Below are 17043 nucleotides of genomic sequence, written 5' to 3'. Positions count from 1 at the left end.
TGTCATCTGGTACCACTGAGTAATGGTCTCAAGTTACAGTGGGGGAGGTTTAGGTTGGATATTAGGAAAAATCTTTTTTCGCTAACTAGCAGGGTGGTGAAGCACTGGAATGGGTTACCTAGGGAGATGGTGGAATCTCCTTCCTTAGAGTTTAAGGTCAGGCTGGACAGAGCCCTGGCTGGGATGATTTAGTTGAGGACTGGTACTGCTTTGAGCAGGGGATTGGACTAGATGACCTCCTGAGGTCCCTTCCAACCCTTATACTCTGATTCTAAAGTTCACATGACCTTCATTTTACTGAAACAAGCTAATAGTTGCATCTGGAAGGGGGGTGGAGGGGATGCACCTGGTACAATGCCCCCTTCCCCTCCTGCTGCAGAGTAATAGGAGCAAGAAGTGAGGTGGGGGCATGCAGAGCTGGGGGCTTTCTGCAGCTGGAAGAGGTACCCAAGAGCAGCTATGCAGAGGAAGAGCAAGTCTTGTCCCCCTCAGCTGGGCCGGACTAGCAGCTAAGAGCCCCAGGCTGGGGTGCTGTCAGCAACACAGGGGAGATCAGATCAGAGCCACCTCCACAAACCTTCTGAGGCTGCAGGAAGCTCCACAGTTGCTGCTGTCAGAGTCCAGCTCTGAAGACAACACAAAAGTGAGGGTGGCAATCCCACACAAACACCAGGCTTGCACACACACACCACAATATCCCCTTTTGGGTTGGGACCACCCTCCCCCCCCCCCCGTTATACCACCATGAAGTTTCATATTTAACTGGTAAATTTCCCCATTTTCAGATGTTTATCAAATCCTGTTGTGAAATTGACCATAATGGACTGTGAATTTGGTAGGGGCCTACCTCTTTGTAGCGTCATATACTGTATATTAAAAGATAAGCATGTACAACTTTATCACTCTGCTTTCATTCACTGACAGATTTTTGGGAGCTACTGAGGTTCTTATGTTGCATCAATCTGGAATATGCTAAAGTTTTCCCTTTGTTTTTCCAACACCAAGACAAATACTCAACTAGTGTTTACTTCATTAACAGCTGACAATTTGACACGCAATATGTGAGTGGAATGGAAATAGTTTGTCCAAAAATGAGAGAGTTTAGCAGTTCAGAAAGCTTTTAGCATGGAATGTTGATCTTATTTGTGGTCTAAAGACACCACTATTATTCTAATGTGTGAAAAAGATCTTGTATCTGTCAATAGCTTGTATTTCACAATGATCAGAAATTCCCTGCATCTATGACAGTAAAATTGGTTTCACAGTTACTGCCTCTGTGGCTGAGAAGATCTATAGATGGGCTGAAAAAGTTACCAGAGTGGATATGCCTTATAAAAATAATTAGAAACTCCTCAAGCCAGTTTAACAAGGACAATGGACACTGCATATGAGACAGTGCGGACTTCCACACAAGCCACTATGGAGTTGGGGACTGGAGGGCTATCTAGTATGATATAAACCAGAACAACTAGTAAACACCTAAGTGAAGGGTGTTCTAGTCTGATAAACCAGGTATAATCAAAGGCATTTGAAGGCTCTAACTAGAAGTGGACTTGATTTGCTGGAAGACTGTCTACAATCTCTTGTCAGTGTCTCAACAAAGCCAGAGATAAACAAAAGGTTTGTTTTTCCTTTGAGAATGTTATACTTGTTGCTCAAAATTCTAGATGGCCCTTGTGTTTACAAGGGAGCTTGGCAAGGTCAGCACTATACCTACCTATCCCCCTGTGACAGGCCTCATCCATAGTTTGTTTCATGGTAAAATTAAAGTCCTCTGTCTCCACTATGTTTTTACAGCAAGATAGCTACCATGCATTAGTTATCCCATACTTAACTATCAATGCCCCCCCCCCCCACCTTTTAAAAACAACCTCTGACTCACTAGCCAAGATGATCTAGAAGGAAATATTCCTTTCCTTTCAGAGGGGGAAAAACTGTTTTGCTTTCTACTGCTCTCTATTCAGGTGCCAGGTTGACAATAGCCCAGAGCTGCAATTGCAGGGCAAGTCCTGCTCTGCCCCATGCTGGTGCATGCCCAGTAAAAATAGAATTGTCTTCAAATTTAGCACTAAAATGTCTGAAGTCTCTATTGAGTATATGCAAAATGTTTTTTTAAGAAACTATTACTTGGCTAAATTTGGGGAAAATTTCATGGGGACCACAAAAGACACATCCTTTTGGCACACCTATTTCCAGTCCCTGCTCCAAAGTATGGAGGTACTTAGAATATCAGGGTTAGAAAGGACCTCAGTAGGTCATCTAGTCCAACGCTCTGCTCAAAGCAGGCCCAATCCCCAGAGATTTTTGCCCCAGCTCCCTAAATGGTTCCCCTCAAGGACTGAACTCACAACCCTGAGTTTAGCAGGCCAATGCTCAAACCACTGAGCTATCCCATACTTCAAGGGAACCAGACTTCCACGTGTGTTAACTGCTGCATTTTTCCATAGATTGGTTGTCTGAAATGGTTGAAAAATTTTGTCTGAAGTTTTCCAAAACAATTCAGCCTGAGGCAGACATCCAGCATGGAAAATTTCAGCCCAGATAGTTATAAGTAGCTGAAAACAGGGTCTTTTAATAGGAACTGTTGGGAAACCTTATTTACAGCCAGTGCTACCATTCCTGCCTAATTAAACCAATGGTAGAAGACAGCATGGTCTGCATATTATTGTTGCCACATGAGACAACACCCAGCTCTCTCTTACTTGGCTCAGATGCTGAGAATGTCTATATTGCAATCATTGGGTGTAACTGCAGTCCAAGTAGACATACCCAAGCTAAGCTAGCTAGAGTAAAGCGGAGTACCAAAGCAGTGAAGCTGCAGCAGTACAAGCCTTCCTCAAACCCTGGGAATTTTAGCCTCTGCTGACGCCTTCTGTGACTGGCAAGAAAGTTACAGCATCTACTTTCAGCTAACGGCCAGACCAGCATAAGCCTCATCTACCTGACTCTTAGAATGGATTATTGAAACTCCCCATACTTGGGAATGAGTGAACAAACCTTCCCCCCCCTCCCCCCTTTTTCTTTCTTGCTTTCTAAAGAAGTCCCAAAACTCATCGGCTTTCCTCTTGAGCACAATGAGGGGCACAAAGGGCTTAGAGTTGTTTCACTCCGTACACTGGCTCCCTACACGTTAAATTTCAAAATAGAGATTATCATTGTAGGTAACCTGAAGGACCTCAAATGACCATCTCTCATCGAAGCAGGTCTCACGCCAACACTGTTACACTTCACAGAAGTGTAACAATCACTCTCAAGGGTCAGAGAATCCTGTGGCACCTTATAGACTAACAGACTGTCTGTTAGTCTATAAAGGTGCCACAGGATTCTCTGCTGCTTTTACAGATCCAGACTAACACGGCTACCCCTCTGATACTTCTCAAGGGTCAAACTCCTGAAAGCAGAGAGAACACTTTCTCATCAACTGGTGCAAGACTATGGAACACTCTTCTGGAAGAGGTATGAATGAGCACAAACCTCACTTGTCTTTTAAAAGGTGTGACAAACTTATCTCTTTAGCCTTCCCCCCCTCCTCCAGTATCTGCAACCAACCACTAAAGAGACAAGTGGGTAAAGAGAGGCAAGTGTGCATGTATGCACAGACACACACAAACACACCCTGCCATCTAGCAACCACTTGGAGGCAGAAGAAAGTCAGCTTGTTGGACCCTGCCTTGTCTTGGTCCTTTTTGCAAGGCATCCAGGTACTATCAGCCAACCATCACCATAAGAACCTATACAGCGAGAACAGGAGTACTTGTGGCACCTTAGAGACTAACAAATTTATTTCAGCATGAACTTTTGTGAGCTACAGCTCACTTCCAGATGCACAGTATGGAACACGCAGACAGGAGATATTTATACATACAGAGAACATGAAAAGATGGAAGTATGCATACCAACAGGAAGAGTCTAATCAAATGAGGGTATGGCTACACTGGCACTTTACAGCGCTGCAACTTTCACACTCAGGAGTATGAAAAAACACCCCCCTGAGCGCTGCAAGATACAGCGCTGTAAAGCCTCAGTGTAATCAGGGCGGCAGCGCTGGGAGCGCGGCTCCCAGCGCTGCCTGCTATACCCATAGAGGATGTGGTTTACGTGCAGCGCTCCGACCACACTCACACTTCAAAGCGCTGCTGTGGCAGTGCTCCCACAGCGATGCTATGGCAGCGCTTTGAAATTTCAAGTGTAGCCATACCCCGAGATGAGCTATTGTCAGCGGGGGGGGGGAACCCCACAAACTTTTGAAGTGATAATTAAGATGACCCATAGAAGGTGTGAGGAGAACTTACGATAGGGAAATAGATTCAATTAGTGTAATGACCTAGCCATTCCCAGTCTCTGTTAAGGCCTGAGTTAATTGTGTCTAATTTGCATATTAATTCAGGTTCAGCAGTCTCTTTGGAGTCTGTTTTTGAAGGGTTTTTTTGTTGCAAAACTGCCACCTTCAAGTCTGTCACTGAGTGGTTAGAGAGGCTCGTGTTCTCCCGCTGGTTTTTGTTAATGTTATGATTCCTGATGTCAGATGTGTCCATTTATTCTTTTGCGAAAAGACTGTCCGGTTTGGCCAATGTACATGGCAGAGGGGCATTGCTGCCACATGATGGCATATATCACGTTGGTAGATGTGCAGGTGAATGAACCCTTGATGGCGTGGCTGATCTGATTAGGTCCTATGATGGGGTCACTTGATATGTGGACAGAGCTGGCATCGGGCTTTGTTGCAAGGATAGGTTCCTGGGTTAGTGTTCATGTTGTATGGTGTGTGGCTGCTGGTGAGCATTTGTTTCAGGTTCGGAGGCTCACAAAAGCTCATGCTGAAATAAATTTGTTAGTCTAAGGTGCCACAAGTATTCCTGTTCTTTTTGCAGATACAGACTAACACAGCTGCTACTCTGAAACCTATACAGGGAGAGAGAATTTGAAGCTCTGATTGCTGATCAAAAGCATGTTTAAATTTCACAGCCTGCAGCTATTTGGCTCAACACCTTTGGAACATCCTGTCCTATACACAGTAGGGCATTCCACAGGAGGCAGGACACCTTGCAAACTTTTAAGGAGCCGTGCAGTTCCTAACATGCTTCAGAGCACGGCTCCCACACACATCTTAAAAAGCATGCTGGAGTCCTCCTTTAATCCTTTGGCACCACAGGAAGGTTGAATGAAGGAGTCAAACCAAGGAATCCTATGGAGATCTTGCCTCTGCCAAACTGCACATACTAGGTACATCTAAATTGCAACACAGACCTGCAGCATGGCCACAACTAGCCCGCAGCAAACTTGGGCTCAGGGGGCTCAAGCTGCAGGACTAGGAAATAGAAGGGTAGATACTTAGGCTGAAGCCCTGGCTCTGAGATCTTCCCCTCCTTGCTGGATTTGGGCATCCCTCTGAGAGTCTGCTATTTTTAGCTCCACAGCCCAAGCCAAGGTCAGCTGACCCAGGCTCTGAGATTCAGTGCCACTGGTTTTTTTTGTGCTTTAATATTGCCATGTAAACATACCCTTAAAGTATCAGCTTAAGCACAGCTTTTTCCTTACCTGTACAACAACCATTTTCAAATTTTTTAGGGGTCTGTAAATGAAAAAAAATTCAAATAGATGTACAGATCCCTTTGGCAATCTTAGACAGTCTGATTTTCAAAGACTTACAGTTAAGAACCAGTTTTTACTAGAACACCCAGAGTAATCGCTCAGTCTGACAGAATTGGGAAAAAAACGCCCTGGTTTTATAATGGTTAAGACATTGGACTTGAAATATGACCACCTTCCTCTTTATATTACACGTGCTAATCTTTTGGCCAGCATTCTAGTTAAGATGTCGTAATCAACTTTCAGAATACTGCACTGAGCAGAATGGGAGGAAGGGACCACAAGAAGTCAAATAGATTTCCTGGTGGTGCTTAAATAGAACCTCCCTTTATCCTCAAAGGAGATTTTAATAGCACTGAAGTCATGAGCAGATTTCACAAAGCTGCCTGTACTTCTACGGCCAGATCATCATTTTGATTTTTCTATTTGCATCTTGGCCCCCAGTCCTGCAAACCACTAACCACTTGGAGAGCTGGACCCTCTGTCCATGTGGAGCCCCATAGGCATAGGGTTTGACTACACCAAGCAGCCTGCAGTATCAAGCCATAGGTTATCATCTCTGAGTCAGGGGTCATGCCTCCTTTATGTTCATACAATGCCTAATATCTTGTGAGCCTTACCAATAATAAACCACAAGGCATCCATTTCTGTGGTATCAACATTGCTTTCTACAAAGCCCTGCAAAACTAGTTATCTCCAGTTCAAGACCTGAGAACACAATGGCTGCATCTGCACCTGAAAACAGGTTACATGGAGCTACTGAAAGATATGGGGACCAAAACAGGAATCTAAAGGAAAAAAAAAAATGGGACTGATGAACAGCAGGGCCAGTGCAACCGCTAGGCAAACTAGGCAGTTGCCTAGGGCGCCAAGTCGTTGGGGGCACCAAAAAACAGTGCCCTGGCTCGGCAGGAAGGAGTCACCTTCCGGAGGCACTAGAGAGCCAGAGCTTCCCGCTTGCAGCAGCAGCAAGCTCCAGCCGTGGAGAAGCAGGGCAGGGAGGCAGCAGCCCTGCAAAGGCAGTGGTGCTGCTAGCAGGGAGTAGCCCAGCACCTCCCACCCCAAGGGGCTCATGCAGGCTGCAGCAGATGCATGTGGGCAGGAGCCCCCATGCACCCCCGGCTTGCCCCTTGTCGCACTCAGGCTCTGCAGCTCCCAGGCACGTGAGCCGCCACTAGGGCACAGGGCCCTGAACCTGCTCCGGGAGGGGCAGCGGCAGCTCACACGCCCCGGAGCCGCAGAGCCCAAGTGCAGTGAGGGAGGAGCCAGGAGGTGCGGGGGGCTGCAGACACACACCCCCAACTCCCCCCTCACTATGTTCAGGTTCTGCAACTCCTAGGAGTGTGAGCTGCTGCTGCCCCTCCCATAGCACCGGCTCCCCACACCCTGCTGCCTCAGCACACAGCAGCCCGGCAGCATGTTTTGCCTCCATGTGGAGCCAGTATCTGACTGGCATGGGCCTGCTAAGGGGAGTCTCGGGGGCGGGGGGAGGCAGACAGGGAGAGGGTTGGATGGGTCTGGAGTTCTGGGGCAGGGGGAGGCAGGCTGTGGAGAGGGATTGGAGCAGTCAAGGGACAAGGAGCGGGGGGGGGCGGGTTAGATGGGTCAAGAGTTCTGTGGGTCCTGTCAGGGGAAGGGAGTGGTTGAATGGGGCATGGGAGTCCTGCGGGTTGTTGGGGGGGGGGGGAGGCAGGGGTGTAGATAAGGGTTGGGGCAGTTGGGGGCAGTTCCAGGAGTGGGTAGTCAGGGGATAAGGAGCAGGCGGCTGGAGGTTCTGAGGGGGGTAGTCAGGGGTGGGAAGGAGTGGATAGGGGTGGGGCGGAGGCAGGGCTTGGATGAGGCTCCCCCCCTCGTCCTCTTTTTTTGATTGTTGAAATATGGTAACCCAAGGCAAGGGCAGAACCAGGGGCGCATGGGGGCTGGTGCCTGCACGCATCCGCTGCAACCTGCAGGAGCTCCCCAGGGGCATGCCAGGCCGCAGCCTGGGCAAGAGGGGCAGCTGCTCCCCACTAGCAACACCGCCACCTTTGCAGGGCTGCTGCCTCCTGCGCCGCGCCAGCTCCTCCATGGCTGGGGCTCACCGCTGCCGGGATGCTCTGGCTCTCTGATGCCTCCAGAAGGCGACTCCTCCCTGCTGAAGCGGCCCAAGCCTGACAAAGCCAGTGAGTGGACTCGAGGCATGGGCTGCCAGGGTAGGGTGGAGAGGGCTCACAAGGGGGGTGGGGGGGAGACCTGGTCTGGGGAGCAGCCCCTGGGCACAGCTGGCCCCAGGCATGGCTGGCCCCTGGGGTCTAGAAAGTCTCATTGGGATTTGCCACTCAATGAACCGATGTGCAGGGGTGGGGGGCGCAAGGTGGAAGTGTCGCCTAGGGCACAGAATATCCTTGCAGCGGCCCTGATGAACAGCTATAAAACAACTTGACAGCACTGAAACAATGTAAAACCAAGAAAACTGTATTGAAAAGATCAGATATTTATAACTGTTATTCAACATTTACATTTTTAACACTGATGCACATGGCACTGTAAGAGACCTGTCATCTACTCTATCAAACTTAAAATCAAAGGCACAGATTATGAAATCCTTCTTAAGTCAGGATGTGCTGAGGTGATAACAGGCAAGGAAGAAATGGAAACACCCTTGGGAAGACATTACACAGAGAGCTTGAAAACACACAGTTTGTTCGTATTGTGTGCTTAATTTCCTTACTGGCTTTTTAATTAACAGTTTTTATGAGAACGGAACCTTAGTGCCTGGGCTGAATTTAACTGACAAAGTACGACAGTCAGTTTTGAAGAGGGGAAGCTAGCCTGACCCAGGGAGAGAGAAAAAGAGGAAAAAAACAAACAAAAAAAGAACTTCCAGAAGGCCTAAGCGGCTTGCAAATTCACGAGCAGGAAGAGACAGTGGGAACAGTAACATTTTCTTGTAAACTGTCACAATCCTTGTCCTATCTCACCCACATCCCCTCATTTTATTTGTTACCCTTATTCAGTCCGTTCTTTCTAAACAGTGCCGTCTTTTATTTGTTCTGTAGAATACCTAGCAAGCTTATGATGCTATAAAAGTAACAACATGAACAAATTAGACATCTACTAGAAGAAATCTAGAAAGAGAATTATTAGCACTGTATTAGTGAACACGTATTTAAAACAGACTAAAAACTAAATTGAAACCTCTTACAGAAGTTTCATAACTATCTCCATTAGAGCTGAGATGGACAAGTCTTGCTGATTAACTTTTCTGCCCTCAGGTCGAAATGTTTAAATAGCTGGCCTTTTATATAGGAGCCCATATAAGAAAAAGCCCCAAATATCAGGCCTGCCCCTATAAAATCGAGACAGCTGGTCACCCTGAGTGAGGCACATGCTGCCTCTACCCCACCCCTGCAGCTGCTGCTGCTCCACTGGCTCTTGCCCCAGCGCTGGACAGGGCAGGGCACGGCCCGGCCCTGGGCACCACACTGCCCCGGGGGTTACCTGGCCTCTTGCCCCGCCACTCCGCCCACAGCAGGGTGAGGTCGCCGTCCAGGCCGAGCAGCCAGCGGCCCAGCAGGTAGAGCAGCGCGCAGAGCGCCAGCGGCAGCAGGAGCAGCGCGGCCCACTCCATGGCCGGAGCGCAGCGCACTGGCGGGGCCCGCTCAGCCCAGGGGATTTATGCTGGGCCAGAGGCGGCCCCACCCTGGACGAGCGCCCCCCGCCCCCTCGCCATGCCCGAGGCCCGCGGCTGCCCAAAGCCCGCCCCCGCAGGGGAGTGGCTGCCGCTGGCCTGACAGGCAGCCAGGGACAGGCGCTTGGAGCGGGCCTGTTGCCCGGCCACATCGCAGCGGGGGAGCCCACCCCAGCGAGAAGAGACGGGGAGCTGGGGCACCGCCCCTGAAGTGTCCCAGAGACCCGAACCCCCGGTTGTGTCATGCACTGACACGCACCCGACCCGCGGGAGCTGCCCCTCCTCCCCCGGGGAGCTCCCCACTGACCCCCCTCTCCCTGGCGGGAGCGCCTCCCTCACTCTCCTCCCTCACGCTGAACCTCCCTCCTCGGCGGCTCCTCCTCTTCCCTCCCCCTTCCCTTGCTCACGACCTACTCACTCACTTTATCCTAATTCCAGTATCTGCACATCCCCCCCCTCAGTAACTCTCTAGTCTCCTCTGAGGCCTTTCCACAGTAACCTCGGAATTATCACATACACACAGGGCTCAGCTTCCAGCCAGCAAAGTTGTCCTGCCAGGCAGCTCAAGGCTGAGCCAGCTGATAAATAGTGGGTGAGAGGTCAGCCCCGTGATACAGGACCACTACTAGGATCGGTAAACACGAGCCCTGTGCCTGGTGTTAACTTTCCTGTGCCTTGAAGGGTTGTCATAGTGGTAAGTGGGATGGGTCATTTCTATTGTGGAAGAAAGGGGAATTGATTTATATTGTTTACTTGTTCCATAAACAGAAACAACCTTTGAAAACCCATAAAGCATGCTGCTGCCTTCCCTCCTTCTTGCCCCTGCTCCTGTTTTATGCCTGGAAGTGTAAAGGAGCATACCAGCTTCCATTTGTTGTCTTAAAAGTAAAATAGCCTTGTAACTGAATGCTGATCGCTAGGGTTGGCAAGTTGGCAGTATGTTTTCCTGAAGATCACAGGTTATTCACAGTCCTATTACAGACACCGAAGGCTGACCTTTAGGATCCAGGAAAAACACAACCATGAGTCCCTTGATGCTGGGGAAGAAACCAGCTTGGCTGGCAGCAGTAAGGAGCAGTTCCACCTGGACTACTACTGATAACAGTACTGCCATCACCAGCTCCCAGGGCCAGCTTCCCTACTGAGCAGCCATTGTGCCGTCTGGTAATGAGGGGGCCCTCAACAGATTGAGAGACATTGCGGACTGAGCAAGGCACTAATTTAATCAATAACACTGAGTTCCTACCCTCAACAAGTCATATAGGCCAAAATTTTCAGACTTAGATGTCTAATGTTATGCCCCCAAGTCCAGGGGTGCTGAGCACCTACAGATCCAAATGACTCCAGCACTTCTAGAAATCAAATCACTTTTATACAGGTTCCTGAATAGGGATTTAGATGCCTTATCTTATATGCACAAGTTTGGAAAATTCTAGCTTTAATCTTTCTGTGCCTCCATTTCCAGATCTATAACAGTCTCCACTTCTGCAGCAGAAGGCTTGGCCTGGTGAAACCTAACCATTCTCACCAGCTGCACACACATTTGGCATAAATTGTCATTGATTATTATGGTAGTGCCCGCATTCTACTCAGCCCTGTCCAAGTATAAGGCAGACCGTGCTCCAAGGATCTTGGAATAAGCGACATAAGGATGGGCAAGAGGTATTATGTGTTGGGTTAAATTTAATTGAAACTGGTGAGTGTAACAGCCGTGCTTCATTTGGAGTAAATGCAGGACAAAATTAAGCTTCTGTGTGGAACCAGATAGCTGAAATAACAGCAGCCTTCTGTCAAAACACAGATGCAGGTCATCACCCAAAATAGAAGCACATGCAAGGCACATAGGGGACGAGGGGGTGTCGCTGGATATTGTTTGTTGGAAGTACCTGTGTCATGTGAGAGAAAGAAGCAGGAAAAACACCAGAGAAGCAGAAAGACCAGGAGCAGAAAGCCAAGGAATTAGAAATCCACTGGGATCATGGCCCTGAGAAAAAGGTTAGAGAGCTTTTTGCACCGAGTACTGGCTGAAATAAATTTAGAACGTGAGCAAAGAAATTATTTCCTGTTTGATTCCTGTGGTGCTCAGGGAAACCGGACTTTGTATGCTCTTTGTAAATAAATAGGATTGCACTTGGCCAAAGAAATATCTGATTCCAATATCAGTTTCTCCTCCTAATCAAAACAACCCACTGGGCTTCAAAAATTGGCTAACCACTTCGGTCAAAAGTGGAAAACAGAGGAATATACGTCAATATTTTTTACTCTTTGTGTAAATAGCCACTATCCTCACTTGGCCATTGAGCTAATCATTATTAGTGGGCTAATTTCATGTGGACATCACAGTATAAGTGGGACTTAGGATGGATTTGAAGGAAGATTATGACACTTTTTGTATCATAATCATCTCATTTTTGTTGTCAGTAGCTACCAGTGTGGTGCTCTGCTCTTGTTTGATGATGATAACAGTCGGCTGGGTAAGTGTTCTCTCTGTGTGCTGCCCCGGCTCTGAGCAGATAGCTGACACAGCAGACCCTGAGAGAACTGCCAAAGACCACAGACTCTAGTAAGGTACGAAGGAACCCAAGCCAGGGTTATTGTCAAATGAAGCACAGTAATAGTTTCCTGTAGACTCTACAAGACATATTACGAATTTGTGCCCCCTGGCAATGAACACAGCTTAGTTAGCAGCGGGACACTCCACTGACCCCTAGGCGGACAAAGATGCGCACTCCGGGATCTACTTTTAAACAGGGGTTTTTTTTCTATTTTATTGTAAAAAAAATTTGATTTGTTTAAATTTTTAAACATACAGGCAGAATTGTTTAATACTCCCCATTAACACTGTTAATTCTGACAAACAAGCAGAAATTCAAAAAATTAACAGCCACAATAGTTTTTATTTACAACGGAACTTATTTTTTTATAAGATATTTACAAGATGACCGATTTTACACATTAGAAATGGTATCAAAAGTATGCATTACAGACAACTATGTGTCAAATGGCCATAAAACAAGGCTGAAAAATACAGACAAGCTTTCTTTTTTTTTTTAAGATTTTATTTTTACATTAGCTTAAACTTGGTTAAAGAAAGCAAGGTTTTAAACCAAAGAACGGTTCTAATAGGGACTTGCAGGGCCTTCCGTTGCAGACTGAATTTCACAGTGTTGTACCCCATATTGGGAGAAAAAAGACTATTTTTTCACACTAACACTCACTGAAAATTTAACTTTGTACTTCCCTACTCCCGGCCGCCCCCCCCCCCGCCCCTGCCGTCTGTGGCTGATGACTGCTGGATCACTGTATATTAAAGAGGATCATTTATAAAACCTGGCTGCCTTTCTGGATGGCAGTAGGAAGAAGAATTTAAAAACTGGCTTTGCACTGGGAGTGAGGGCAGTGGGACTTTAGTCTGAGGCCAGACAGCTACCTGCAGATACCTCTCAGAGCTGGCTGTCACTGGGACTCAAGAGTGTTCTGACCCCTGAAAAGCTACTAATGTAGGGTATAACCAGAATGCAAAACCTGCTCGATGCAGACCTGGAAGAGACAACATCAAGGAAAGAAACAAGGCTCAAGCTAATATTTGCCCATTTAACATTGTGGCTCCAAATTGCACAGAAATCCATTAAGGACACACGCTATCATGCGAAAGCAGGACACCCAAGAACAGCCTTATTTAAAAAAAAAATGCAGTGCACAGCCCTAATTATACAGTTTGTGTGGTACCAGGGCCCATGTTTCTAGAGATTTTCTCCTTTTCTGTGGGTTCCAAACACCATTACTGTAGGAACCCTAGCACAACCCACTGCTGTGTTGCGAGAATCAGCCTGTCTTCCAAATTGCATAAGAACCCCAGCTCTGGGGAAAAGAAAAAAAAACCCACCAGGTTTTCTATTTGTGCATTGCTATTTATAGCTGTTTGAACCAAAGCAAGGAGAGAAGATTGCTGGCCTCAGACGAGACTACAGACTCAAAAGGACCAAGCAGAGAGGATCATTTCTTCCCTGACCCACTAACATCTTCGGAAATGAAGTTAGCTCCTCCCCACAACCGCACACCTGTCAGGTGGGACAGTAACTGTGGAGCAATCAGACAGGCAAGCATTGTGAACAGGAGGAACAGGTGTTCTCTCTTTAGAGACCAAACATTCCTGCTTTCACTCCAGTCCATGGTGAAGCCTGGAAGGCGATTGAGAATGTGTTGTCCGAATTTAATACCTCGGCTCAAGACTTCAGTACTAGTTACACCTACAGCAGAGCATTTAGCATCACTGATTAGTGTAGTACAGCAACAAAGGCTCATTTCATAAAGGAAGCAAATTACTAGAGCTAGAGCGTAGGTCCCATTCTAAGTTTCTCTAGCCAATCCAAGCGTTTTACAACATACATGAGTTTCCAGCCAGTGCCATCCTTAAACATTTAAATAAAAATGAACCACAATTGTGCGTCTCAAATTCTGTTTTCACAAACAAAAATGTTTAAAAAACCCTTCACCCCCATCTATCTAGAACATGGCATAACTGCTGGCAAACAGACTCAGCTGCAGAAGCATTTCCACACTGGCATTTGAGGGCAGTCTCACTACAGAATATGCACAGCTAACCGATTTCTGACATAGGTAACGAACCAGGTGCGTCTTGTGGCGACAATGAGAGGCACTGCTCAATCCAGCCGCACTCAGTGAGACACGGCACATTCAGAACCATCTGCCAGCCTCTCTCAGGGTATTCATGAAGTTAGTTTCACCCATTATTTAAAAACAAAAAAGCAACCCTATCTAGCATAACACAGGCACCGTACTAGAAGCCTGACCTGTCAGGCAAGAGGGAGTCGCAGCCAAATCTACTCTCCTCTTAGCTGGGTTCTTTTCACCACAGAGTTTCCAAGTGACAGAGTGACAAGCTTGGCCTAACTCTGCCTGCTGGTCCCATCTGCAAGGTCTCGCTGCTGCATGTCTTTCCAAGAAAACAAACATCAGCTTTACAAAGGTGACAGGCACCACACACTGAGCCAACACACAGGCACCACCCTTGGGGACTCACAGATGGGAGAGGTCGCAAGGCAGGCCTGTTTTTAGGCTTCCCAACCCTCACAAGGCCTCTTATGAAGTGTAGTGGCCACAGCAGCTGATGAAGCTTAGGCAGAGAGCAAAAGGGGTCTGAGCTTCCAGCCTTGCTGTGCCACCATAAAGCTTGAGAACTTGCTGATCAGGAAAGCAGGGGGGTAGGGGTGGGGAGAAATACATAAACCACAGTTAATCAGCCAGGTCAAGAGTTTTTGTGAAAAACAGGAAAAATACAGAGGCCTGGAGAAAACCATCAGTGCATAAAAATATCCACGAGGATAAAGATTCACGGGACCGAACAACAAACAGTTCCTCGCCGCCCGTTGCCAATGGTGCGCTATGCCCATTGCAACGCTACCTGTGCAGCTCCTTTCTGCACCTTCGGCGAGGCGTCCGTTTCTTCTGCATCTCCAGCCGACAGCGGCTTCATTTGTCCAGCCACGGCAGCTCAAAGTTCTGTAGAGTTAGTTTTGGTAATGGTCGGCCAAATGCTACAACAGGCAAGTAGGGGGTAATCAACAAGCTTTCTACATCATCTGGCTCAGGGAAAAATGAGGTAACTTCAGGCTCAGATTCCTGGATTCCTTTCTTTTTATACATTCTAAGCTGCAGTTGCTGTAGAATTCTTTGTTCCCTGATCCTCTGAATATCCCACCTTTTCCTTCTCTTCTCATCCAGCTCCAGCTTTGCGTGCCTTTTGGCAAATACACTGTCGTCTAGATTCTCCAAGAGATCTGAAGGATTTGAGTCTCTCAGGGGCTCCACAGCATGGTCCCTCCACGAAGGAATAGCTACAGTCTTCTTCTTCTTTGGCGAGGGCTCTCGTAACGGCAATGGTGACGGAGGAGGTTGATGCCAACGACACAAGTACGTTTCGGTGGTTGAAAGGTATGGCAGATCTTCTGTCTCGCTGGGGAAACTTTTATCCCTGGGGTGGGCACTGAGACTTTTCAATGGGGTGGATGGTTTTAAGGGAGTGTCCACTAGCGATCTGGCTTTTTCTGGAGTCTCTTGACTCCTCAGTTCACGTTTGCAAACAGTTTCGGATAAAGAGCTACTCGGCTCCTCTTTCACTGGAGAGTGTTTCAGAGTTTTACTCTTGACTTTTGAAAATTCAGCCACCAGCCTTTTTAACTGGAGTCTTCCTCTCTGCACTTCCAAATGCTGACTTCCTTTTATGTCCCCTTCCATTTCTTCCATATGAGAAGTGTTTCGGAGGCAGGGGCTGGGACGTGTCCAAGAGATCCTGCTGGCATTCAATCTGTAGTTTCTCGGATGCTTCTGATTCAGCCTTCTCTTCGGTTTCATACCCTTGAAAAATCCTGTGTTTCTCTCTCTCATTATCCTTCTTCACCAGCGGCATCCTCCTTTCCATGCACTCAATCCGAGCTAGGAGCGTGTCCCTCTCAGCCTTGAGCTCCTCGATCTCCTTCTCCTTGGCCTGCAGTTGCTGCTGCTGCTGCTCGATCAGGTCCAGCTGGAGCAGGAGGATCTGCATGAGGCAGGCCGCCTGGTTCAAGGAGCCTCTGCCAGCTCCCAGGGGGCTCTTCCACACGCTTCTCTTCCACTTGCTTTCCGAGGCCATGGCGGGAGGCGGCTGGCCTGGCTCCACAGTGGCCGAGCCCGGCGGGGTTGGGGGCAGCGCGCTGGCCATGACCAGGCAGCCCTTGTCCTTCACCACCACCTGGGAGGCAGTGTGTCCAGGCAGCACCGCCTGGTACTTGGGCCTGCTGCTGGCATCCCCCACGCCGGCTGGCTTGGTGCTGGCTGGGGGGCAGGGCAGGGGCACCAGGCCACCCCAGCTCTCCTCCTGCTGCCCGGGTGCAGTTTTAAACAGTTACAGGACAGATTACTCATCCCTACTGACGTATTGAGGTACAGCCCCTTGGCTCACTAGGGTGCTGTCTCCCATTTGATCATGTTGTTCCAGACAAACAGATCTATCCATCATGCTGTCCTCTCTTTAAGATGCACCTGCCTATTCCTTGTTATGTCTATGGAGTGTCCTTGTATTGGGCTGTCCAGGTGCCATCTTGGCACAAGTTCCTCTTGTTAGCACTTATATGTGTGAATGCACTTGCTTCTAACAACCCTCTTCTCGCCAGCTTCTGTGAGTGAGGCCTGCCGCTGGCTCACAGCCCAGCTTTTGCTTAGCAATGCCTGGAAGTACTTTGGTTCAGGCTTCAGGCCTCATACTAGGCCTCTGACACAAGAGTTTATATTTCAGGGCCTCTTCTTACTAGAATTCTTACATCCCCACAACTTCTGTTGTAGCCACCCATTCTCTCTCATCTTATATTTATGCCTTGTCTACGCTACCAAGTTTTGTCAACAAAAACTGCCTTTTGTCAACCAAACAGTGAACACGTACACACTGAGCCGACTATTTGGGGGAAAAATGTCCAGTTTTGGCAACAAAATACAACCACCCCAATGAGAGACGTACGTCTTTTTCCTCTAAATTTTTCTCAACAAAGTGCCACTGTAGACACCATACTTGGTTTCATTGCTTTAATTGGCCTCCAGGAGGTGTCCCACAATGCCCATGCTGACCGCTCTAGTCAGCTGTTTGAATTCCACTCCCCTGCAGCCAGGTAAACAACCATCCTGCCCTCCCCCTTAGAAGTCCCTGGAATTTTTGAAATTCCATTTTCTGCTGGCTCTGCATGGAGAGGTCCTATCGCATCTTCCCAGGTAACCATGGTGGTTTATAACAC

General features: G+C 48.0%; 2 protein-coding genes and 1 long non-coding RNA gene across 4 annotated transcripts in view; 1 reads left to right on the top strand and 2 right to left on the bottom strand.

Annotated features, from left to right (window-relative positions):
• The window catches only part of DHRS7 (dehydrogenase/reductase 7), a 44346-nt gene extending 35079 nt beyond the window's left edge, over window positions 1–9267 (bottom strand). The window contains exon 1 of one of the 2 annotated variants that reach the window (XM_032783219.2): window positions 9070–9267. In XM_032783219.2, the coding sequence (XP_032639110.1) occupies window positions 9070–9199 (130 nt within the window). In that variant the 5' untranslated portion in view covers window positions 9200–9267. The remainder of the gene's footprint in view (window positions 1–9069) is intronic. The other variant, XM_032783218.2, reaches the window with a different exon arrangement.
• Window positions 9268–9884: 617 nt separating this feature from the next.
• Window positions 9885–11403, top strand: LOC142046796 (uncharacterized). Its single transcript, XR_012655845.1, has 2 exons — window positions 9885–9953; window positions 10725–11403. It is a non-coding gene; the product is annotated as an uncharacterized LOC142046796 (long non-coding RNA).
• A 733-nt stretch (window positions 11404–12136) lies between these two features.
• On the bottom strand, window positions 12137–15950 carry LOC116826475 (male-specific lethal 1 homolog). The gene is given in 2 exon segments (XM_032783221.2): window positions 12137–15451; window positions 15453–15950. Coding segments are annotated over 2 exon segments (1158 nt in total). The 5' UTR covers window positions 15912–15950; the 3' UTR covers window positions 12137–14752.
• Window positions 15951–17043: the final 1093 nt, after the last annotated feature.

This window comes from Chelonoidis abingdonii, chromosome 4 (assembly GCF_003597395.2).
Source record: "Chelonoidis abingdonii isolate Lonesome George chromosome 4, CheloAbing_2.0, whole genome shotgun sequence".
Lineage (NCBI taxonomy): Eukaryota > Metazoa > Chordata > Testudines > Testudinidae > Chelonoidis > Chelonoidis abingdonii.
This window is presented reverse-complemented; position numbering and strand designations above follow the sequence as displayed.